Genomic DNA, 26,342 nt, shown 5'->3' with positions numbered 1-26,342 from the left:
CTAGCAGTGGTTTTGCTGGATTGAAGGGTATGCACAGTTTGATTGCCCTTTGGGCATAGTTACAAATTGTTCTCCACAATGGTTGGATAGTTCACAATTCTATTAACAATGCATTAGTGTCCCAATTTTCCCACATCCTCTCTAACATTTATCATTTTCCTTTTGTCATATCAGCCAATCTGATAGGTGTGAATTGGTACCTCAGAGTTGTTTTAATTTGCATTTCTTTAATCAAAAGTGATTTAGAATAATTTTTTTTACATATGACTATAGCTAGCTTGGATTTCTTTATCTGAAAGCTGCCTGTTCATATCCTTTGACCATTTGTCAATTGGGAAATGACTTGTATTCTTATAAATTTGACTTAGTTCTCTATATATTTGAGAAATGCCTTTATCAGAAACACTTGCTGAAAAATTGTTTCCTAGCCTTCTGCTTTCTTTCTAATCTTGGTTGCATTGGTTTTGTTTGTACAAAACCTTTTAAATTTAATATAATTAAAATTATCCATTTTATATCTAGCAATGCTCTCTATTTCTTTGGTTGTAAATTATTCTTTTCTAAATCATGTACCCATTTTGATCTTATCTTACTATATGGTAGAAGATGTTGGTCTACACCTCATTTCTACTATACTGTTTCCCAGTTTTTCTAGTTTTTGTCAAATAATGAGTTCTTATCCCAGAAGCTGGGGTCTTTGGGTTTATCAAATACTACATTATTATGGTCATTTACTACTGTGTCTTGTGTACCCATTCCATTCGTTGTGTATCTATTCCACTGATCCACCATCCTATTTCTTAGCCAGTATCAAATAGTTTTGATCATTATCGTTTTATAATATGGCCAAAGTGCATTTCTTAAAGCACAGGTCTGGCTATGTCATGCCCCCATTCGATAAACATCAGTGGTTCCCTATTACCTCCAGGATCAAATATAAAATACTGTTTGGCATTTAAAGCCCTTCACAACTTCATCCCTTTCTTATCTTTCATCTCCTGAAACTTTAATTCTCCTCCAAGTACTCTACAATATAGCTGCTTACTGTTCTTTGCACATACACTCCTACTCTGGGTTGTTGCCTTTTCACTGGCCTGGAAAGCTTTCTCTTTCCTCACCTTTGTCTCCTGGTTAACTTTAACATGCAGCTCATATCCCTTCTTCTGTAGGAAGCCTTTCCTGTCCCTGCAACCCTACTTCCACTATAGTGCCTTGCCCTCCGAGATTACTTTCTATCTAGTCTGTATATATTGTGTATGCACTTATTTGCATGTTGTTGGAGGGCAGGCACAGTGTCAGCAGGGCCTTTCCTTATACCCCCTGGGTGATACAGTGAATGGCCCATAAAAAGTGCTTAATAAATGCTTATTGACTGATGGGGTGATGGGACCTGGATCCATAAAAGGAAAAGACCGTGTCTTTGAAAGCAACTCAGTCCCTGAATTTTCCCATACATTTCAGCAGCTCAGATCACTGGCACTTCCACCCAAGACAACTGGCCCACCCCAGCCCATGTAGGTCACCTAATTAGCTTACTTGACATCCCTTTCACTGTGGCACCTGGCCCACCACAGACTACTTACCACTCCTTAATCTCATCCAGATCCTTTCACTGTCTTTTTTTGTATGTAAGCATCAATCTCACCCCCATTAAACTGCAGACTCCCTAAGAATGTAGCCTGCACTATTGGCGTCACAACAAACCTTGCCACTTTGACTGGAAGAAGGGTTGAGTGTGTGAATTTATTCCAAGCAGATGTCACCTTGTACCCTGATATTTTGGGATTCCCAGCAACCCCAAATCACATCATGACCACCAGAGAGTTAGGCTGAATCCATTTGAGTGATTATGAGAATCATTAATAAAAAACAGTCTCATTATTTCATAGCCATAACTCATATTTATTCATTAGGTTTCTGTTTACAGTTCCATTGCCAAATTAATAAGCATTTGAAGTAAGCTCCTTCATGAGCTTATCAGAAAAACAATATGTAATTTACTTTCTATCAATGTTTTCATAAAATGACATTTATAAGTTAACCATAGGGTCTCTAGCTAGCAAAGGATTTTTATTTACAATAGAAATAAGCAAGACCCTTATTGGCAAAGGTATTCATTCTCCTTCCTAGTTGGACATTCACCCCTGTGGTCTTTAGTTATAAATTATACATTAGATACACAAAAAAGAGTCCTAGAGTTAGAAGAAGATTGTACAACTCAAGGCAATACGTTTCAGAAGAAGGAAATTTAAAGCATGAAGAAAATATAGCACATTCATTTTTAGTAAAGATTCTATTGTAGTCACATTTTCTAGGGACAGTGCTTTAAAAGCACTATTTCATGTATTCAAGATGAAAGTATGTTACTTCATTGACACAAGACATTGTAAAATGTCACAGACAAAGAACGTACAACACAAAATAACAATAAATTCAATAACTTTTATGTACTTGCTTGCCAGCTTGGGAATAACTAATGATATTAGGTACTTAGAATTTTCCTATTAAAATGTGAAAGTCTTCAAATAATCTGGCACTATGAAAGCTGTAGTCAGATTTGATAGTTGCAAGTGGGTTCATTTGTCACACTAACTTGGCACAATACAGTCTGAGAACAACAAAAAGCTTACATTTTATGCTAGAGTTCATGAGCACAGAGAAAAAAGATGACTTCTGTGCTTGGGGTCTTTCAGCAGAGAATTAGAGTCCCTATGTACAGGCAAATAAATGATAGCATTTGAACCCTAAATTATGAGCTATTATAGAATCTTGGTAAAGAAAAGAGCATTTTTATGCAAGGTCAACTATACCTGATGGGATTTTTCAGGTTCCAAGGAGAAGCCAACACTATGTACAGATATTTTAACATCATGGGTTAAGGTAGCATTGTTTACTCACCTTTCTGTTGCTTCTTGATTTGGTCCAAATTTTGCTTAGTGAATGAATCAATTCTTAAGGATATATTACTTGGACTGGGGGTGGAGGTAGGGTGGAAAGGCTTTTCATTAACCTGGGTAGTGAATTACTTCGATCAACCACTATCCTTTATAATGCACATTATTCAATTATATGAATAATTCAAGCCAAAAAGTTTTGTAGATTTCTTTTTTGTCCTAATAATCATAGAACAATTGTCTTGTATAGACAAGATGCCAACTTAACAATTTGGATTCAGCCCAATTCATCATTAGAATCTTCCCTATCTGGTTTAGATAGCCACCCTATGGCTGAAGTGAAATGAGAGGAAACCTGTACCTGCCCAGGGCCCTCCGAGAAATAGAGAGCTGGCCTAAAGGAAATGTGATAGTCTGTCTTTTTCGTTTTCATTTCCCTTTTGTATGGTTCTCACGGAAACAGGTGTCCACAGGAGCCCTATCATTGAGTCTCAGAGCTGGAAAGAACTTCAAGATTCATTCAATCTAAACTCCTCACTTTAAAAATAAGGAAACTATGGGTCAGAGAGGACTAAGGAACTTGCCCAAGGTCACACATCCTGAGAGTGGAAGGGTCAAGACTAGAGCTCAGCTTTCTTGACTCTCAATACAGCGTGACTGTTTCAGAAAGCAAATATTTTATATTCCCTTAGTCTAAGGAAAGGAGAAGCAGTAAGAAAGCAGCCAGGACTAAGGAGAAATAACATTGGTAAAATCAAGTGAACTTTATCTTGTAGGAACTTGAAAAAGCTTTTCATAAGGAAAACTATGTATTACTTAGTGGGCCAAAATGGTACTTTTGTGGTACCATTTTGGTACCATAACTGACATTTGTTGCTAACCAGATATGATTTCCACAATTCCATTCTTTTCTGCTAAGACACCCATCAGGAAGATACGCTTTGAGTCATACAAACAAGCCGGCATATTCTTCCGGGCAACACAAAATGATTGGATCCTGGCAGGTCCTTGTAGAGATGAATATGGTAAGTGGTTTCAAGGAGCGACTAGAGTCAGAGAAGACATCTTGAGAAAGGTTCTCCCTTACAGCCCCATCCCCGCCCTGTTATTCATTGCTCAAAATAGTCACTCTCCTTATGGTCTTATTTTTTTACTTTAGATTCAAGTCAGCTTCAGTTCTTTATGGCAGTACCAAGCACTACAAAGCTAAAGCAGCTCAAAGGAGCATATAATGAACCATGTGACATCAGCCAAGTCATTGGAGAATGTCCAAATGCAGACTATGCATTACTACAGGTGGCATCAGAAGTGGAAGGATCTCTACTCTCATAGCTCTACTGACTTTTGTTGTGTCCCCTTCAGAGAACTTTGTTGTTAGACTTGTTTGTGGAACAAATTAGTTGGGATATCTCCCAGAGGATGCATCATTTTGCTATCACCTAAGTTAGAGATGCAATCTTAGTCATGGTAATACTTCCTTGTTCTCCTAAGGGTGATATCTTATGAGGAGAGATTAGGTTAAAGTCATTCATGTGCAAAATACATTTATTTATTCATTGTAAGAAATGCAGAAACAGAAGGGAGAGGAAAAAAGTGTGGCCCGGAATTAGAATGCTTCAATTAGGAAATCAGAATTCTGTCAGTCAGGTTACCATTTTGAGATTTTGTAGAATATGAGGATGAGCTTATAGAACTGTCAGTTTGCAGTCTACCTTGAGTTGGTTCTGCTCGCCTTTGGTCAGATGAACATTTTCGAATAGTTCATAGTCATCCTGCACATTGGCAAGAGCCTTCCCTGCTCCCCGAAAACCTTTCTGGCCATTAATACCAATGCTATTCTTTGGAGAGATTGTCTGCCCTCGGTAGATTTGGGCCTGGTGCTTACAGATACCAAACTTACTCAGTAGAATGAAAACATCTCGCCGAAAAGCCTTGGTGAAGATGGCATAGAGGAATGGATTGGCACATGAGTTAAGTGGGTAGAAAAGGACCAGCAAGATTTTTGAGTTGCTAATTGTGATGAGGGGCTTGTTCATGACAGCTGACAAAGCATAGAAGGAAATTGGGGCCATGCACATGAAATCAGTGAAGATCAGCACAGCCATCCTCTTGGCAATTTTAGTATCTTTGTCACCTGGGCTGTACTGGGGATTTCGGACAGTGATGTAAATTTTTACATAGCAGGCACAGATGATGATAAAAGCAATGACGTTCAGTAACAGAACTACAACGATGTAGGTAAGAGCAAGGGGAGTCTCTGTGTCCATGGGGAGGCAGATACTAACCTTGACGTAACTGCTGACTCCTACCAATGGAAGCAGGGCTAGAAGGAAACAGCAAACCCACCCACCTAACATGATTATGTATGCGTGCCGTAGGCGGATCTTCCTGTCCAGGCGCATGGCAAAAGTGATGGCGTACCAGCGCTCTAGTGTGATAACTGTCAGTGTGTACACAGAGAGCTCACTGGCAAAAACAGTGAAAAATCCAGCCGTGTTGCAACCAGAGCCAGTCTGCCAGTCGATGGCATAGTTGTAGTACTCAGAGCGGGTATAGAGGTCAACAGAAGAAATAAGGAGCAGGTAGATCCCCATACAGAAGTCAGCGAAGGCCAAGTTGCACATGAGGAAGCGTGGGACAGTAAGTTTGTAGTGGCTGGTAAGGATAATAAACAAGACAAAGAAGTTTCCAAGGAGAGCCAGCAGGTTGACAAACCACACTATAATTCTAAGAAACTTATATCCCATTATATCTTCACAGGGGTTGAATTCGTCTGGCTCTGGGGAGCATGCCACATCTTCATTGCCTCCGCACACAGTATAGTCATAATGGCTATCAAATGCCTGTATAATCAGCTCTTGAGGGTTTTTAAGTTCTTGACCAAATCCAATATTCTCATCCTCCTGTTCTTCAAAGAAGACATAATAATGGGAATTGCTGTGGAAATCCTGTACTGTGGAGTCTCCCTCATACAATGCATTTGTGTGGTTCGGTTCCTCTGCGTAGTCCTGGTAGAAGGGACCATTCAAGGCATTGACAGATTTCTTCTGACGCAAGCTCTGAATGCTGCTCTGGTTGCACATTAGCGACTCAAGGATTCTGAAAGGCAACAGAGATCAGGGCCTTGATTCTTTTTGGCAATCATCCCAGAAGGAAACTGAATTCTGATCTAACCCAAACCATTCTGACAACAAGTACAGTTTTCATCTCGTTTCATGTCTCAATCTGAGTTCAACTACTTTTCTGGTATAGAGTAAAATATCTGGAGGCTTGGCTATTCTTGTCTATGCTGGAGTTGAGGAAAAGTCAACATGGTTTACTCTAGGGTTCATCTCCCCCAAATGCCATATGCCACCTAAATAGATTTCCCTGATCCCTCCAGTTTTCTTGCTGCTGTTACAACTCGATATGTCTTCCCTGCACTACTTTTTGTCTTCCTGTTCGACCCTGCCCCCATAATTGGGCCCAGATTTATCACCAACAGGATAGATCTGTGCAGGAAGTAGATGAAGAGATACTTGGAAGGAGGGAAAGGAGTAAGCACAGAGGAGGTAAGGAAGGAATCACAGTAAGGAAGGAATCACAGTAACGAAGAAAGGATGGGAGTGTAAGAGATATAGGGTAGATAGGAGGGGAGGAGGACAATCAAGCTGGTAAGGAGGAGAAGAGACCCACTCCTTTGAAGCGTGACACATGGCCTGAAATTGTGATAGCTGCTTAGCCTGCTTTGAGGAATAGATCCAGCTTGTTTGGACATTCTTCATCATGGCTGCTTGTCTTAAATATAGTGCCACTAAGGAACAGGGACCATGTCCATCTAACTTGCTTTGTACAAATATCAGCTCAATTGAGTGATGCCAATAAAAATAAATGACATTCCATTGTGTCATGATAACTGTGGGGTAGTCACAAAGTTCTAGGTCTTTGATATCTGGATTGAAGATGAACAGGTCATCCAAATCTGTTTACTTCTGACACTCATGCTCTCTCTTCTACCCACAGAGTACAATCTTAGGCATCAGGATCATGGTATCACAGCTTTAGAGCTAGAAGAGACCCTAGAGTTCATCTAGTCCAGAGGTTCCCAAACTTATTTGGCATACTGTTCCCTTTAAAAAAAAATTACTCAGTGACCTGGTGGAAATCTACTTTCTTTAACTGTTAATGATTTTTTTTAAAAAAAAGTGCATCATTTCAAAAAACTATAAAATGTTTTTTTAAAAATGATGCCTCTTAAATTTAATAATCTAGTGTAAATTTTTGTTTTTTTTTCTGCATCATAATTTTGATGATGCAATATTGTGTCATGTAACTGTATAGTATCATATTGTAAACAAGTCATTACATGCACATATTCCTGCCAATGCATGCTGGACTTCCCGACAACGCGTGACAAGCTTGCCTGCCAACACTTACTTCTTAAGGCCTGTCAGCAGACTTGACCACTGATCAGTTATAATTTGCATTTTGTGTATTTATTTGGAAAATAATATAATCACTACAACTTTAACTCTATTACACAACACATGAAGCATATATGAACAGTTTTCTTCTCTTTTCTTCTTTCCTTATGCTTCCACCACCCTCTTATTTTTATTGAACACCCCCCAACTGCACCTGAGGCTACTACCACCCAGCTAGATCATCCCAGTATCCCCCCAGGGGGTGGTATCAGCCAGTTTGGGAACTTCTGAACCCTCTCTTTCTTCAGATAAGGAACCTGTGGCCAAATTCCTGCCACACACTTACCCTTTGTTTTTCTTTCTATTCTTGAAAGCGCAGCAGTGACTTGGATAGGACAGGTCAGCCCGTGTCAGGTGAAGGAAACTCAAAGAAAAGGGAAGCTTCTTAAGAGTCCAAGTGTTTCTTGCTATCAGTTCTTTCAGATACTCCAGACCCTTAGGTGGTAGGGCAGTAACACTAGTGTAAGAGATGTCCCTGTGAGTTTAAAGGCAGATAAATAAGGCTTAGTTAGCAGGGAGACTCTGTGTGTGTGTGTGTATCCATGTTTAAAATTTTTTTTTCAAATTTCAGTAAGTTTTATTGGAACACAGAACATAGCCATGATCATTATCTATGGCTGTTTTCATGATACAACAGCAGAGTTGAGTAGTTGTGGACAAAGACCATATGTGGCACTCTCACCAAGTTGCATTATTGTTTGACGCACTACAAACTTCAGTAACACAGTTATAATGTGACAGAGTTTTGAGTGGCATGCATATCACCACACTGCAGCATTTTATCCTATTTCTTATTATTATGGCATATTCATCATGCAGAAAAAAGAAGAGGAAAAAAGTTTTATTGTGATTTTTTTGAGCCCAGTGTTGAGATTCAGATTTTTCTGAATAAGAAGAATCACTTTCAACCAATATTATCAAACACTGAATGGCTTTGGAAATTAAATTTTTTTTAAATGAGCATTTAACAGCCAATAAAAAGAGAATATTTCCATGTTAAAAAGTAGAGTAGAAAAAAGAGAATTATGTGTGGAACCATGAATCTTTATTACTTGCAGCTTGCTTTAATATATATGTATTCATATATATTCACAGAAATATTAAGAGACGAGATTGTAACTTAGGTCTTTTGAGGCCAAATGTCAAGTTTTTCAAAATCTGCTTCCTTAGCCTTCAAAGATAACCTATGGGAGTCTTAAACTTGGTTGGGGATTTCCCTTCTGCTGCTCCCAGTTCTTAGGCTCTTAACCTTCAACCCACTGGTCAAAGCTTTGAAAAGCCCATGTTGGCTCCACTCTCAAACTTCTGATCCTGAAGCTGGCCTCTCTGATCCTTCCTTGGAGATTCAAATTCTCTAACAGGAAGAAGTTCCCTGTCTTTCCATTTCTCCTGCTTTTCAGATGTTGCTATGGCAAATTCTACAAGTTGTATCTTTTAACCACTTTACTTTTTGAGGGACTAGTCACCTTTTCACTCTAGGCCTGTAAGCCAGTGCCCACCCCACCCTCTACTTTAACCTCCACCACACCAGTCTAGCCTTCTTTTTGTTATTTTGAGTTGTGTTCGACTCTCCATGACACCATTTGGGGTTTTCTTCCTAAAGATATTAGAGTGGTTTGTTATTTCCTTCTCCATGTCATTTTGCAGTTGAGGAACTGAGGCAAACAAGGTTAAGTGACTTGCCCACGGTCACGCAGCTAGTAGGTGTCTGAGGTTAGATTTGAATTCAGGTCCTCCTGACTCTAGGGCTGACACTCTATCCACTGTACCACCTAGCTGTCATCTGGGCCTCTTTACTCTGAGTCTGGTTCCTCCAGACTAACTTGTTCTTTTTCTTCTTTTGTTCAAAAGACTTGTGTTTTCAGATGGTCTCACCTCTCTCTCCTTACCATTGACTGATCTAAGTCAACACTTATCACCTTCCCCCTAATAACTGGACAAGGCCATTTGACCACATGTGTCACTCTATGTCTCATGCTCTAGACTTTTTTTTTTAATCAGATAAAACACATTTATTGAAGCCAATTGCTCCAGTGCCTCACTATTTCCTGCCAAATCTGGCTTTCCATGGCCTATTTGTTCAAAATACCAATCTTCACTTGAGAATCTGGTCAATCAATGCTAACATTAATACATTAACTCTTTCAGGTAATATATTTGCATTTTAGCAAAAAGTCTTAGGTTCAAATGCTGACTGATATTTATTAGATATGTAGCCATGGACAAATAACCTCTCCGAGACTCTGTTACTTTATCTATAAAACAAGAACAATCATACCTGTAATTATCTACCTCACAGAGTTGCTGTGAGAGTCAAATGAGAAAATGTAGATAAAGTGCTTTGAAAACTTGACAATGCTTTGTAAGTGCTAGTTATGTTAAGCAGAATTTTTAGAGACAGTGCCCTAACACTGACTCAGTTTCCTCACCTGCAGAATGAGAGCTTGGACTAGATCACTTCATACGTCCTTTTCAGCTCTAAATCTATAATTCCATGATCCTGTGAATTCAGATGATGTGTATTTCAGACACTGCGACTGTGTGGAGCAGAAGTCATTTTGAACAAGTCACCTTTTGCTTCCCCTCAGTGATTATCTAGTCTATAAACCCATGGCTCTATTAAGAAAGATCTCACCAAAGCAGGTAAGGGCAGGTATGTTATCTCCTTTTCACATAATCAGTCAAGAATTATTTACTAAGTGCTTACTATGTGCACAGAATTGTGCTAGGTGCTAGGGAATTGAAGACAAAAATAAAATAGTTCCTGCCCTCAAGGAGCTTATATTCTATTGGGGAAAAAGATAGAAAGACTGATGATACAGAAAAGGCAATAAGAGAATAAGTAATCTGCTCACACAGTAAGCCAGTAGTGGAGATATCTGTACCAAGAATCTGAGACTTGGGTTCTCTGGCTCAGTATTCTAAGGCAGCTCATCCTTAAAACCTTGTATCAAATAGCCAAAGTCATTTAACTTGGACAGATCCTTGTATATTGGCTCACTGGGCCTCAATAAGAGGCAGATTTTTATGAATTGAGATGAATCATATAGTCAGTTCTTGAATTTCTGCAACTTATCTGTTGTACAGTATCTGTGACTTCTTTCTCTTGGGAAGAAGTCTTCTCTACCTATGGAGCCCATAGATAGCACTTGTAGAGTGAGTGCTATCTATGACCTCTCTATGTTCTCTTCCTAGAACAGTAAACAGTAAGACTGGTCTTAGAGAGTCCCTGATCTGGGGCTGGGTAGTTAAATGTATGTGATTGTTGCTTAATAAAGAACACACATAATTAACCATTAGCCAAATTCCACTGGACATTCAGAGTGGTCTCCCATTTTGTGTACTGACCCTGGAGTGTCAAAATAGATCCTCTAACAATATCTTGGGGGAAATGATGGAGGGCAAAAATATAAGAAAGGAACTTTTAGTTGAATATAAAAGTTGTCTAATGACGTTGAAAAGAGCGCTGGATTTGGAGTTAAAGAAGCTGGGTTTGAATGACACCTCTACAATGTGGTACTCGTGTGACTGGGAAACTTCATTTCACCCTTCATAGATGCTAGGCACTGTGCTAAGTGTTGGGGATACCAATACAACAAGCAAGACAGAATCTTCCCTCAAGAAGCTTACATTAAATAGTGTGGTATAAATGTTTAACAACCAATTCCCCACCGCCCCCGCAAATCATGCCAATATTCTTTTAAGTTTAGTCTGTATCATTAACATTTTCTCTACTTTTTCCCCCTCTACTTTCTTAAAACTAGGCAATCAACGAAACAATAAATCAAGACTTGATTTGTAGCATTTGTGAGGCATAAATGCTCACACTGTAAATTTCACAATCAGCTCTCTGGCTCCAGCACACCCCTGCTTATATTCTAATTGAAGGAAACAATACATATAAGAGAGTGGTGGCTGGGAAAGGGTGTTGTGGTCTTAAGTGTGACAGAGATGTTAAATAGAATTATATGGCAGTTCACTGACATGATCTTTCCAGAAGTAAAGATAATGTTAATTTGATTACAGTTAGAGGTAGAGATTATGTTATTTTTCATCTTTGTATCTCCAATATTTAATACATCTACATAGCTTTTGTATCTGTCTATCTATACATATCTGTATCTGTATCTATATCTATATCTGTATCTATATCTATCTATATAGTAAGCTCCCTAAAGGCAGAAACTTGTTTTTTTTTTGTCTTTGTATCCCCAGTGTCGAACAACTTTGTACATAGTAGACACTTGAGAAATTTGAATTTTTGAATTTTGCATTTTTTAATATATAATATTTTATTTCCCCCACTTACATGTTAAACAATTTTTAACATTTAAAAAAAATTTTGAGTTCCAAATTCTATCCCTCCCTCCCTTCCTCTTCTCCCCTGAAACGGAGAGTAATCCATTATAATTTATATGTGTGCAATCATGTAAAACATTTCCACTTCAGTCATTTTGTACAAGAAGACTCAGAATTAAAAAAAAAAAGAATGAGATAAAGGAAGAAAGAAAAAATTAGCATGCTTCAGTAGGCACTGAATTTTGTATTTTCAGAAAGAGCTCTGGTTATATTTCTGTTTGCTTTTATGATTCCATCTAAGTAATGACATTTATTGTTAAACTCAATTATTCTGATGATTCAGAGAGGTCAAGGAGAATGGTAAATAGGAAGAACTATGGTGCTTTGGTTAAAAATGTTGTTGGTGACTTCGAGAGAGGAGCTTCCTTCAGTGGAGAGGTCCACACAAAAGCCAGATTGCAGGGACCCAAGGTGTGAGTGGGTGGTGAAGTGGAGACATTTTTTTTCTAAATATTTGGTAGTGAAGGAGAGGAAGGAGAAGGGATAATAGCTTGAGGGAGATAGCTAGGTCAAGGGAAGTTTAGTTTTGTTTTTGAAGTTTTTAATTACAGGACTCAGCAAAAGAGCTTTGTATTCCATGTACATAGGAAACAAAAATGCAGCTGAGCACAGTTCTTTTAGTTGGATTAAAGCATTTTTTCCCAACATTTTTTTTATATTTAGTTTTCAGCATTGATTTTCACTAGAGTTTGAATTATAAATTTTCTCCCCATTTCTACCCTCCTGTCCATTCCAAGATGGCGTATATTCTGGTTGCCCCATTTCCCAGTCAGCCCTCCCTTCCATCACCCCCCTCCCCTCCCATCCCCTTTTCCCTTCCTTTCTTGTAGGGCAAGATAAATTTCTAAGCCCCATTGCCTGTATATCTTATTTTCTAGTTGCATGCAAAAACTTTTTTTGTTTGTTTTTGAACGTCTGTTTTTAAAATTTTGAGTTCCAAATTCTCTCCCCTCTTTCCTACCCCCACCCCCCTATCATTATGTAAATACCTTCCACGATACTCATGTTGTGAAAGATTAACTATATTTTGCTCCTTCCTAACCTATCCCCCTTTACTGAATTTTCTCCCTTGACCCTGTCCCTTTTTGAAAATGTTTGTTTTTGATTACCTCCACCCCCATCTGCCCTCCCTTCTATCATCCCCCCTTTTTTATCTTCTTCCTCCTTCTTTCCTGTGGGGTAAGATGCCCAACTGAGTGTGTATGGTATTCCCTCCTCAGGTCAAATCCAATGAGAGCAAGATTCACTCATTCCCCCTCACCTGCCTTCTCTTCTCTTCCTACGGAACTGCTATTTCTTGCCACTTTTATGCGAGATAATTTACCCTATTCTATCTCTCCCTTTCTCCCTCTCTCAGTATATTCCTCTCTCATCCCTTAATTTGATTTTTTTTTAGATATCATCCCTTCATATTCAGCTCACCCTGTGCCCGCTGTCTACATATATATATACATATATATACATATATATATACATATATACACCTACATATATACATACATACATACACACACACACACACATATAAATATATGCATATTCCCTTCAGCTACCCTAATACTGAGGTCTCATGAATCACACACATCATCTTTCCATGTAGGAATGTAAACAAAACAGTTCAACTTTAGTAAGTCCCTTGCAATTTCTCTTTCTTGTTCTTTTTCTTGATTACCTTTTCATGCTTCTATTGATTCTTGTGTTTGAAAGTCAAATTTTCTATTCAGCTCTGGTCTTTTCACTGAGAAAGCTTGAAAGTCCTCTATTTTGTTGAAAATCCATATTTTGCCTTGGAGCATGATACTCAGTTTTTCTGGGTAGGTGATTCTTGGTTTTAATCCTAGCTCCACTGACCTCCGGAATATCGTATTCCAAGCCCTTCGATCTCTCAATATAGAAGCTTCTAGATCTTGGGTAATTCTGATTGTGTTTCCACAATACTCAAATTGTTTCTTTCTGGCTGCTTGCAGTATTTGCTCCTTGATCTGGGAGCTCTGGAATTTGGAGACAATATTCCTATGAGATTTCTTTTTGGTATCTATTTGAGGAGGCGATCTGTGGATTCTTTCAATTTCTATTTTGCCCTGTGGCTCTAGAATATCAGGGCAGTTCTCCTTGATAATTTCTTGAAAGATGATATCTAGGCTCTTTTTTTGATCATGGCTTTCAGGTAGTCCAATAATTTTTACATTATCTCTCCTGGATCTGTTTTCCAGGTCAGTGGTTTTTCCAAGGAGATATTTCACATTGTCTTCCATTTTTTCATTCCTTTGGTTCTGTTTTATAATATTTTGATTTCTCATAAAGTCACTAGCTTCCACTTGCTCCATTCTAATTTTTAAGGTAGCATTTTCTTCAGTGGTCTTTTGGACCTCCTTTTCCATTTGGCTAATTCTGCCTTTCAAGACATTCTTCTCCTCATTGGCTTTTTGGAGCTCTTTTGACATTTGAGTTAGTCTATTTTTTAAAGTGTTGTTTTCTTCAGTGTATTTTTCAGTATTTTTTTGGGTCTCCTTTAGCAAGTTATTGACTTGTTTTTCATGGTTTTCTGGCATCATTCTCATTTCTCATCCCAATTTTTCCTCTACTTCTCTAACTTGCTTTTCCAAATCCTTTTTGAGGTCTTCCATGGCCTGAGACCAGTTCATGTTTTTCTTGGAGGCTTTTGTTGTAGGCTCTTTGACTTTGTTGACTTCTTCTGGCTGTATGTTTTGGTCTTCTTTGTCACCAAAGAAAGATTCCAAAGTCTGAGACTGAATCTGAGTGTGTTTGTGGTCATGTTCCCAGCCAACTTACTTGACCCTTGAGTTTTTCAGCAGTGTATGACTGCTTGTAGAGTAAAGAGTACTTTGTTCCAAGCTTGAGAGGATGCGCCGTTGATTTCAGAGCTATTTCTATACAGCCAGCTCTGGCACATCAGCACTCCTCCTTCCCCAAGAATTGCCAACCGGAACTGACGCTAATCTTAAGCAGGTTCTGCACTCCTGCTCTGATCTGCCACTTAATTCCTCCCACCAGGTGGGCCTGGGGCCAGAAGCAACTGCAGCTGTAGTTCTGTAGCTGCACCTCCCCCACTGCCTCTCAGGTGGTGGCCAAACTGTGAACTCTTTTCACTCTGTCCCCCACAGCTTTTCCCACTAACCTTCTCTGTTGTCTTTGGTGTTTGTGGGTTGAGAAGTCTGGTAACTGCCACAGCTCACTGATTCAGGGTGCTAGGGCCTGTACCACCTGACTCCTAGTCTGGTTGGTCCTGCTGCCATGCGGGGCTGCGTTCCCCTCAGCTCCCAGCTCCGTGTGCGATAGACCTTACCCAGCGACCATCCATGCTGTCCTGGGCTGGATCCCTGCTTCCCTCTGCTATTTTGTGGGTTCTGCAGTTCTGGAATTTGTTCAGAGCCATTTTTTACAGGTTTTTGGAGGGATCTGGCAGAGAGCTCACACAAATCCCTGCTTTCCAGCCACTATCTTGGCCAGATTGAAGCATTATTATTAATGCATAGGTCATGGGAGCCATATCAAGTTATCTAGTCACTCAAGTGACTAGAATTGTACTTTTATAGAGAAAAAACTATAGAGTTATGTAAAGGACAAGATTGTCACTCATTCTGAATACTGAAAGGAGGAAAATAACCTATTGATATTTATTTTTCAGATGAGAACTAATGAAGAGTACCAAAAAATCTTCAGGAAATGCAAAATAAAATTTTTTAATAATGTAAAGAAAACATTATTGGAAATTAAATGTGCTACAAAATAGCATATCGTTCATTTCAAATAATTGTTTTGCTCATATAGTGTACAGTTTTGGGTTATCTATGTCACTACTTTCCTTTCTTGGCACAAATAATTGGTAATTGACTTGTGTGGTATGTTCATTTATTTCAAAGTAATTCTTGAGAACATGATATAAGCAAGACATCATACTATATGACCTAGAGGATAAAAAAAATAATTATTGCACTTCTTGATCTTACAAGCTAGCAAGGGAGATAAGATGGATCGAAACTACTATCATACAAGGATGATGTATGTATGTAATAGAGAAAATTGGAGACAAGGTGGAATAGTTAAAGGATGCTGATTTGTAGGCACAAGACTTCTAAGTTCAAATCCTGGTTCTCTTAATTGCTACCCATGTAACCTTGAGCAAGTCACTTAATTTCTCTGGGCCTCATTTTCTCAGTGATAAGTTTAAGAGGTTGGACTAGTTGATCCCTAAGGCCCTTTGCACCTCTGCCTCTATAATACCATGATGTCAGATGTGCAGTACCACGTTCAGCGGAGGGAGAGAATACCTCCATTTCAGGGATCAGGCAGGATTCATGAAAGACCTGATACTGAGCTGGGAAGAATTGAATTTTTTTTCTTCTCTAATATCAATCAAGTAAATATTTATTATGTGCTTACTATGTGCTGGGCTAAACAGTTGGAATGCAAAGAAAGCACAGTCCCTGCCCTCAAGAAACTTATATTTGAATGGGGAAAACAGAAACAATCAGGCACATATGAGAGATATACAACGGTGTGTTGGAAATACCACTGGACTTGGAGTCAGGGGACCCAGGTTTTCATCTTGTCTCCAATGTTTAGTAGCCATGTGACCTTGGACCTTAGTTCAATTCTCTTAGCTTCATTTTCCTCACTGGCAAGATGGGGATGACGATGCTTGAAGTACTTGGTTTTCAAGTACTCAGTATATGTTAAAAGGCCATATGAACAGTAACCGCTACTACAATTATAACAAGTAGCATTTATAAGGTTTTATAAGGTTTATAAAATGCTTTATATAGATCTACTTAACTCCTTTTATATTTAGAAATGTAATCTGGGCTACCTGTGTGACCTTCAGTGAGTCCTTCGACTTCCTTGGGTCTCAGTATCCTTAGTTATAAAACGAGGGGTTTGGACTAGGTTATCTGATGCCCCTTTAGCTCTAAACCTGATGAATCTTCCACCCTCCTAGTAGAGTTTATCTTACTAGCAACTAGGCTTCTCACTCCCCATCCCTTGTCCCAATCCACTCCTCTCCTCCATCCCCGCCTCTGGGAGGTGAGTCTATATCCAAAAGGGGTGGCAGAGCAACATCATATATTAAGAAGATATACCTATGTGACAGGCTCAGAGGCAGCTAGGTGGCACAGTGGATAGAGTGCTAGGCCTGGAGTCAGAAACACTCATATTCCTGAGTTCAAATGGGGCCTTAGACACTAGCTGTGTGACCCTGGGTAAGTCATGTAACCCTGCTTGCTTCAGTTTCCTCATCTGTAAAATGAGCTGGAGAAGGAGATGGCAAACCACTCCAGTACCTTTGTCAAGAAAAAAACCTTAAAGCACTATTTATATACCAATTATTAAGTATACCAGTTATTATTAAGTGACCATTTAGCCAATAGGTACTCATTTGCATAAAATATTACATTTATTCAACTACAATATTCCAAAATATTCAGTAGGTTATAATGGCAAACCTTATATTTATATGTCATTGCAGTATGAGGAGTTTGGTTTTCCCCCCTTTGGCTCATAGTTTGTTGCTTGCTTTCATTGCCCTATAGCCAGGAAAACTCATCTTTGAACCATTCAGTCCAGACACCATGACTCTATATTCCTTGTGGCAATATGTTGTCAGAAGTAAGGTTTCTGTGTGCCTCCCCGCCTTTAAAATACTTCTGAAAAACATCTGTCCACCCTTTTTTCCCAGTATTTTTATGCATCCTCTTAGCTATCTATTCCAGTGTTTTGCAACTGATGTTGTTAAATTATTTACAATTATGTCTGACTCTTTTTGATGCTTGTGGGATTTTCTTGACAAAGATACTGGAGTAGTTTACCACTTCCTTCTCTAGCTCATTTTTATAGATGAAAAAGTGGAGGCAAATAGAGTTAAGCAACTTGCCCAGGGTCACTTAGCTAGTAAGTGTCTGAGCCAGATTTGAACTCAGCTTTTCATGATTCAAGGCCCAGTGCTCTATGCACTGCACCATCCAGCTCCTTTTGTTTTGCAATTACTCTATAGGATTGCCTCAGTCTTTCACTTTGCATTGGCTGTGGAGTTCTGACAGGAGCGTGTGTGTGTGTGTGTGTGTGTGTGTGTGTGTGTGTGTGTGTGTGTGTATTTGGTTTAAGTGTCTGCTTTCCTTTGGGCCGAGATATACTAGTTACATTCTGAGCTACGTTATTCTCTTGGCATATACCCAGCTTGTAGCCAGAGACTTTCGCACAATAAGGTCTCTTTGTTTCATACTTTGCGGTGCATTTTATGGCTGATGAACTCTGTAGTCATGCAGCTAAATCTGCATTGTGTGTTACTCCAGCAGAGACATCCCATTCTTTCTCTTCACAATACAGCTGCTCTGAGTACTGACCTTGGTGTGCATGGTAAAGCAGCATCAAATTAAATTATATTAAATCCAATTAAAAGAGCGCTTTCATTTGGAGTTTCTTTTCCCTTTGTGTGTGGTCTTTGCCTTAAAAGACTAGGTATAAAATGATAAACACAACAGGGATATTGAGCTGGAGAAGTAGATACTCAATTCAGTTCTTTTTAGAGGATAATTAAGGTATTGTTGGTGGAGCTGTAAATTCACCCAGCCAGTGACTCTTCATCACTAAACACTTTGTTCCCCTTCACTCAATGACAAAACCACTAGCCTCCTACTCCAAAAAAGATGAAAGAGAGAGAAAGAGTGAGAGAGAGAGTTTGTGAGTGAGACAGAGAGACAGAGAGACAGAGACAATGACCCACATGCTCAAAAATGGGGCCACTAGGTGACGCCATATTGAATAGAACCCTGGGCCTGGAGTCAAGACTCAAATTCCTGAGCTCAAATCCAGCTCCAGCCACCCACCAGCTGTGTGACCTTGAACTAGTCATCCAACCCTGTTTGCCTCTGTAAAATAAGCTGGAGAAGGGAATGCAAACCACTCTAACATCTTTGCCAAGAAAACTCCAAATGGGATCACAAAGAGCTGGACACAACTAAAAAAAACAAACAACAAAAATGTTCAAAAATACTTATGGTAGCTCCTCCCATAGTGGCAAAGAACTGTAAGCCAAGGGGGTGTCTATCAATAACGAACCCATTATAGTATAGCAAAATAGTCAATATAGTATATAGAGATGACAAAAGGGATAGTTTCAGAGAAACTAGGAAGACCTGCAGGAACTGAAGCAGAATGCAGAATCATGAGAACAATTCACACAGTAACAACATTGTAAACACAAACAACTCTGAAACACTTAAGAGTACTGATCAACCTGACTAACTATGATTCCAGAGGACCAATAATAAAACATACAACCCACTTCCTAACAAAGAGGTGACAGATTCAGGGTACAGAACAAGATGAATATTCATTAGCAAGTGCAGTTTGGGAATTTGTTTTGACTTTATAATTTTTGTTATGAGAGTATCCCTCCCCCCTTTTCTTTTTTCTTTTTTTTTTGGTAAATAGTTGGTTTTTTTCCAATTACAGATAAGTTTTCAACATTCATTTTTTATAAGATTTTGAGTTTCAAATGTTTTCTTCTTCCCTCTCTCTGATCCCTCCTCCCCAAGGTAACAAGCGATGTGATATAGGTTACATATATGCAATCATGTAAACATAGTTCTACATTAGTCAGGTTGTAAAACAAGAAACAGAACAAAAGGGAAAAACCGCAAAAAAACTAAAAAAAGTAAAATTAGTATGATGCGATCTGCATTGAGACTCCATCGCTCTTTCTCTGCATGTGGATAGCATTTTCTATCACACATCCCCTGGAATTGTCTTGAATTATTGTATTGCTGAGAAGAGCTAAGTCAATCATAGCTTATCATCACACAATGTTGCTGTTACTGTGTACAATGCTCTCCTGGCTCCGCTCACTTCACTTAGCATCAATTCATGCAAGTCTCTCCAGGTTTCTCTGAAATCCACCTGCTCATCACCCCTTATAGCAGAAACTAGTATTCCATTACACTCATATATCACAACTTGTTCAGCCATTCCCTCAACCTCCAATTCCTTGCCACCACAAAAAAGCTGCCATAAACATTTTTGTACATGTAGGTCTTTTTCTCCTTCCCATAATCTCTTTGGGATACAGATCCAGTACTGGTACTGCTGGATCTGTACAGTTTGCCCTTTGGGCATAGTTCCAAATTGCTCTTCAGAATGATTGGATCAATTCACAACTCTACCAACAATGTATCAGTGTTCCAATTTTCCTACATCTTCTGCAACATTTACAATTTTCCTTAACTGTCGTATTAGTCAATCAATAGGTGTGAGGTGGTATTTGAGAGTTGTTTTAATTTGCATTTCTCTAATCAGTAGTGATTTAGAGCATTTTTTTCACATATGACTATAGATGGCTTTGATTTCTGCATCTGAAAACTACCTGTTCATATCCTTTGACAATTTTTTAAAATTTGTTTTGTTTTTTTTTATTTAATATATTTAGTTTTCAGCATTGATTTTCACTAGAGTTTGAATTATAAATTTTCTCCCCATTTCTACCCTCCCCCCACTCCAAGATGGTGTATATTCTGGTTGCCCTCTTCCCCAGTCAGCCCTCCCTTCTGTCACCCCACTCCCCTCCCATCCCCTTTTCCCTTCCTTTGTTGTAGGGCAAAATAAATTTCTACGCCCCATTGCCTGTGTATCTTATTTTCTAGTTGCATGCAAAATTTTTTGTTTGTTTTTGAACATCTGTTTTTAAAACTTTGAGTTCCAAATTCTCTCCCCTCTTCCCTTCCCACCCTCCCTAAGAAGTCAAGCAATTCAACATAGGCCACATGCATATCACTATGTATAACCTTTCCACAACACTCATGTTGTGAAAGACTCACTATATTTTGCTCCTTCCTAACCTATCTCCCTTTATTGAATTTTCTCCCTTGACCCTGTCCCTTTTTGAAAGTGTTTGCTTTTGATTACCTCCACCCCCATCTGCCCTCCCTTCTATCAATCCTACCCCTTTTTTAAAATCTTCTTCCTCCTTTTTTCCTGTGGGATAAGATACCCAATTGAGTATGTATGGTATTCCCTCCTCAGGACAAATCTGATGAGAGCAAGATTCACTCATTCCCCCTCACCTGACTTCTCTTCTCTTCCTAGAGAACTGCTTTTTCTTGCCACTTTCATGGGAGATAATTTACCCCATTCTATCTCTCCCTATTTCCCTCTCTCAATATATTCCTCTCTCATCTCTTAATTTTATATTTCTTTTAGATATCTTCCCTTCATCTTCAACTCATCCTGTGAACACTCTCTCTCTCTCTCTATATATATATATACACATACACATACATATATACATACATACACACTCACATATACATATGTATACATAAACATATATATAATTCATATTCCCTTCAGCTACCCTAATACTGAGGTCTCATGAATCATACACATCATCTTTCCATGTTGGAATGTAAACAAAACAGTTCAACTTAAGTAAGTCCCTTGCAGTTTCTCTTTCTTGTTCTTTTTCTTGATTACCTTTTCATGTTTCTCTTGATTCTTGTGTTTGAAAGTCAAATTTTCTATTCAGCTCTGGTCTTTTCACTGAGAAAGCTTGAAAGTCCTCTATTTTATTGAAAATCCATATTTTGCCTTGGAGCATAATACTCAGTTTTTCTGGGTAGGTGATTCTAGGTTTTAATCCTAGCTCCATTGACCTCCGGAATATCGCATTCCAAGCCCTTCGATCTCTTAATGTAGAAGCTGCTAGATCTTGGGTAATTCTGATTGGGTTTCCACAATACTCAAATTGTTTCTTTCTGGCTGCTTGCAGTATTTGCTCCTTGATCTGGGAGCTCTGGAATTTGGAGACAATATTCCTATGAGATTTCTTTTTGGTATCTATTTGAGGAGGCGATCTGTGGATTCTTTCAATTTCTATTTTGCCCTGTGGCTCTAGAATATCAGGGCAGTTCTCCTTGATAATTTCTTGAAAGATGATATCTAGGCTCTTTTTTTGATCATGGCTTTCAGGTAGTCCAATAATTTTTAAATTCTCTCTCCTGGATCTATTTTCCAGGTCAGTGCTTTTTCCAATGAGATATTTCACATTGTCTTCCATTTTTTCATTCCTTTGGTTCTGTTTTATAATATTTTGATTTCTCATAAAGTCACTAGCTTCCACTTGCTCCATTCTAATTTTTAAGGTAGCATTTTCTTCAGTGGTCTTTTGGACCTCCTCTTCCATTTGGCTAATTCTGCCTTTCAAGGCATTCTTCTCCTCATTGGCTTTTTGGAACTCTTTTGCCATTTGAGTTAGTCTATTTTTCTTCAGTGTATTTTTCAGTATTTTTTTGGGTCTCCTTTAGCAAGTTATTGACTTGTTTTTCATGGTTTTCTGGCATCATTCTCATTTCTCTTCCCAATTTTTCCTCTACTTCTCTAACTTGCTTTTCCAAATCCTTTTTGAGCTCTTCCATGGCCTGACACCAGTTCACGTTTTTCTTAGAGGCTTTTGTTGTAGGCTCTTTGACTTTGTTGACTTCTTCTGGCTGTATGTTTTGGTCTTCTTTGTCACCAAAGAAAGATTCCAAAGTCTGAGACTGAATCTGGGTGCGTTTTCACTGCCTGGCCAAGTTCCCAACCAACTTACTTGACCCTTGAGTTTTTCAGCGGGTTATGACTGCTTGTAGAGTTAAGAGAACTATGTTCCAAGCTTGGGGGATTGCACCATCTCTGCCACACCAGCACTTCTCCTTCCCCAGGAACCCCCAGCCGGGACTGGACTTAGATCTTCAGCAGGCTCTTTACTCCTGCTCTGATCTGCCACTTAATTCCTCCCACCAGGTGGGCCTGGGGCCAGAAGCAACTGCAGCTGTAGTTCTGTAGCTGCACCTCCCCCACTGCCTCTCAGGTGGTGGCCAAACTGTGAACTCTTTTCACTCTGTCCCCCACAGCTTTTCCCACTAACCTTCTCTGTTGTCTTTGGTGTTTGTGGGTTGAGAAGTCTGGTAACTGCCACAGCTCACTGATTCAGGGCGCTAGGGCCCACTCTGCCCAGCTCCTGGTCTGGTTGATCCGCGCTGCCCATGCTGGGCTCTGCTCCGCTCCACTCTGCTCCCAACTCTGTGCGGGATAGACCTCACCCAGAGACCATCCAGGCTGTCCTGGGCTGCAGCCCTGCTTCCCTCTGCTAGTTTGTGGGTTCTGCAGTTCTAGAATTTGTTCAGAGCCATTTTTTATAGGTTCTTGGAGGGACCTAGTAGGGAGCTCATGCTAGTCCTTGCTTTCCAGCCGCCATCTATCCTTTGACCATTTATCACTTGTGGAATGACTTGTATTTTTATAAATTTGACTCAGTTCTATATACATTTGAGAAATGAGGCTTTTATCAGAGATACTTGTAAAAATTTCCTCCCATTTTCTTCTTTCCTCACAATTTTGGTTGCATTGGTTTTGTTTGTGCAAAAAACTTTTTCATTTAGTGTAAAAAAAAATTATCCATTTTGTATTTCATAATGTTCTCTATCTCTTGTTTTGTCATAAATTCTTCCCTTTTCCAAGGATCTGACAGGTAATATTCTTTGCTCTACTAATTTGCTTATGGTATCACTCTATGTCTAGATCATGTACCTATTGTGACCTTATCTTGGTAAATGGTATGAGATGTTGGTCTATGCCTACTTTCTGCCATACTATGTTCCAGTTTCCCAAGCAGTTTTTGTCAAATAGTGAGTTCTTATCCCAGAAACTTGAGTTCTGAGGTTGATCAAATAGTAGAGTTATCAAACAGTAGGTTATCAAACTATAATCATTTACCAATGTGTCTTGTGTACCTAATCTATTCCACTGATCCACCACTCTATTTCTTAGCCAGTACAAAATAGTTTTCATGATTTCTGCTTTATAATATAGTTTTAGATCTGATACAGCTAGGCCTCCTTGCTTTGCACTTTTTTCATTAATTCCCTTGATTTTCTTGACCTTTTGTTCTTCAAATGAATTTTGTTATTATTTTTTCTAGTTCAGTGAAATAAGTTTTTGGTACTTTGGTATGACACTGAATAAGTAAATTAATTTGGATAGAATTGTCATTTTATTATTTTAGCTCTACCCCTGAGCAATTAATATTTTCCCATTGATTAGATCTGACTAGGGGGGCGGAGCCAAGATGGCAGCTGGTAAGCAGGGACTACTGTGAGCTCCATACCGAGTCCCTCCAAAAACCTATAAAAAATGGCTCTGAACCAATTCTAGAATGGCAGAACCCATAGAACAGCAGAGGGAAGCAAGGCTCCTGCTCAGGACAGCCTGGATGGTCTCTGGGTGAGGTCTATCCCACACGGAGCCGGGAGCTGGGAATGGAGTGGAGCAGAGCCCAGACTGAGTGGCGCAAAACAACCAAACTTGGAGTCGGGCGGATGGGGCCCGTAGCGCCCTGATTATGTGAGCTGCGCCAGTTACCAGACTCCTCAACCCACAAACACCAAAGACTGTGGAGAAGGTTAGTGGGAAAAGCTGCGGGAGTGGAAGGAGTTCGCGGTTTGGCTTCCAGCCCTGGGGGCAGCGGAGGTGGGGCAGCTACAGTTGCTGCTGCTTCCGGCCCCAGGCCCACCTGGTGGGAGGAATTAAGTAGCGGATCAGAGCAGGAGTGCACAGCCTGCTAAAGATCTAAGCCCAGCCCGGGCTGGGGGTCCTTGGGGAAGGAGGAGTGCTGGTGTGACAGAGCTGGCACCTCCCCCCCAAACGTGGAACATAGAACTTGTTAGTCTACAAGCAGTCATACCCCACTGAAAAACTCAAGGGTCAAGTTAGTTGGTTGGGAATATGGCCAGGCAGCGAAAGCACACCCAGATTCAGTCTCAGACTTTGGATTAGATCTGACTTTATTTGTGTGAAAAGTGTTTTGTAATTGTGTTCATATAGTTCCTGAGTTTGTCATGGCAAGTAGACTCCTAAATATTTTATATTGTCTACAGTTATTTTAGCTGGAATTTCTCTATCTCTTCTTGCTGAGTTTTGTTATTAATATGTAGAAATGCTGATGATTTATATGGGTTTATTTTATATCCTGCAACTTTGCTAAAGTTATGAATTATATTCAAAGAATGATAGTTTTGTTTCCTCATTGCCTATTCTGATTCCTTCAATTTCTTTTTCTTCTCTTATTACTAAAGCTAACATTTAGAAATGTACCATTGTGAATAATAGTGGTGATAATGGGCATCCTTGTTTCACTCCTGATCTTATTGGGAAGTCTTTTAGCTTATACCATTACAGATAATGCTTGCTGGTGGTTTTAGATAGATAACATTATTTTAAGGAAAGCTCCATTTATTCCTATACTCTCTAGTGTTTTTAATAGGAATGGGTGCTATAAATCCCACTTGGTCATAGTGTATTATCCTGGTATTAAATTGCTGTAATCTCTTTGCTAATAGTTTATTTAAATTTTTTGCATCAATATTCATTAGGAAGTTGGTTTATAATTTTATTTTTCTTTTTTGGCTCTTCCTGGTTTAGGTATTAGTCCCATATTTGCATCATAAAAGGAATTTGGTAGAACTCCTTTTGCACCTATTTTTCCAAATATTTTATATAGTATTGGAATTACTTATTCTTTAAATCCATCTGGCCCTGGAGATTTTTTTTCTTCATGAGTTCATTGATGGCTTGTTCAATTTCTTTTTCTAAAATGGGGTTATTTAAATATCCTATTTCCTCTTCTATTAATTTAGGCAATTTATATTTTTGTGTATATTCATCCATTTCCCTTAGTAGACTGTCAGATTTATTTGCATACAGTTGGGCAAAGTAGCTCCTAGTCATTGCTTTAATTTCCTCTTCATTGCTGGTGAATTCACTCTTTTCATTTTTGATACTGGTAATTTGGTTTTCTTTTTTCTTTTTTTAAAATAAAACTAAACAAAACTTTATCTATTTTATTGGCTTTTTCATAAAACCAGCCCTTAGTTTTATTTATTAGTTCAATAGCTTTCTTATTTTCAATTTTATTAATCTCTCCTTTGATTTTCAGAATTTCCAACCTGGTATTTAATTGGGGCTTTTTAATTTGTTCTTTTTTTAGAGTCTTTAATTTCATGCCCAATTAATTGATACGTTCTTTCTCTACTTTATTCACATAAGCATTTAGAGATATAAAATTTCCTCAAAGTATTGCTTTGGCTGCATCCCATAAATTTTGGCATGTTGTCTCATTATTTTGTAGTAACCTTTGATGAAATTGACTGTTTGTATGATTTATTGTTTGACCCACTCATGATTTAGGATTAGATTATTTAGTTTCCAATTAATTTTTAATCTATCTTCCCATGGCCCTTTATTACATGTAATTTTTATTGTATCATGATCTGAAAAGTATGCATTTAATATTTCTGCCTTTCTGCATTGGATTATGAGGTTTTTATGCCTTTATACATGATCACTTTTTGTGTAGGTACCATGTACTGCTGAGAAAAAGGTGTATCCTTTTCCTATTCCTATTCCAGAGGTCTACCATATCTCACTTTTCTAAAATTCTGTTCATCTCCTTAACTTTTTTCTTGTTTATTTTATGGTTCGAATTCTCTAGTTCTGAGAGGAGGAGGTTGAGGTTCCCCATGAGTATAGTTTTGCTCTCTATTTCTTCTTGTAACTCACATAACTTCTCTTCTAAGAA

General features: G+C 38.8%; 1 protein-coding gene across 1 annotated transcript in view; it reads right to left on the bottom strand.

Moving 5' to 3' along the window:
* Positions 1–4,579: 4,579 nt before the first annotated feature.
* The window catches only part of TSHR (thyroid stimulating hormone receptor), a 184,230-nt gene continuing 162,467 nt past the window's right edge, over positions 4,580–26,342 (bottom strand). Inside the window, exons 9-10 of the mRNA XM_036735664.1 lie at positions 7,644–7,832; positions 4,580–5,993 (exon numbers count right to left, since the gene is read on the bottom strand). Of these exons, the coding sequence (XP_036591559.1) occupies positions 4,580–5,993; positions 7,644–7,832 (1,603 nt within the window). The remainder of the gene's footprint in view (positions 5,994–7,643; positions 7,833–26,342) is intronic.

Source organism: Trichosurus vulpecula, chromosome 8 (genome assembly GCF_011100635.1).
Source record: "Trichosurus vulpecula isolate mTriVul1 chromosome 8, mTriVul1.pri, whole genome shotgun sequence".
Classification (NCBI taxonomy): domain Eukaryota; kingdom Metazoa; phylum Chordata; class Mammalia; order Diprotodontia; family Phalangeridae; genus Trichosurus; species Trichosurus vulpecula.
The sequence above is the reverse complement of the archived record's forward strand: the minus strand, read 5'-3'. Positions and strand labels throughout refer to the sequence as shown.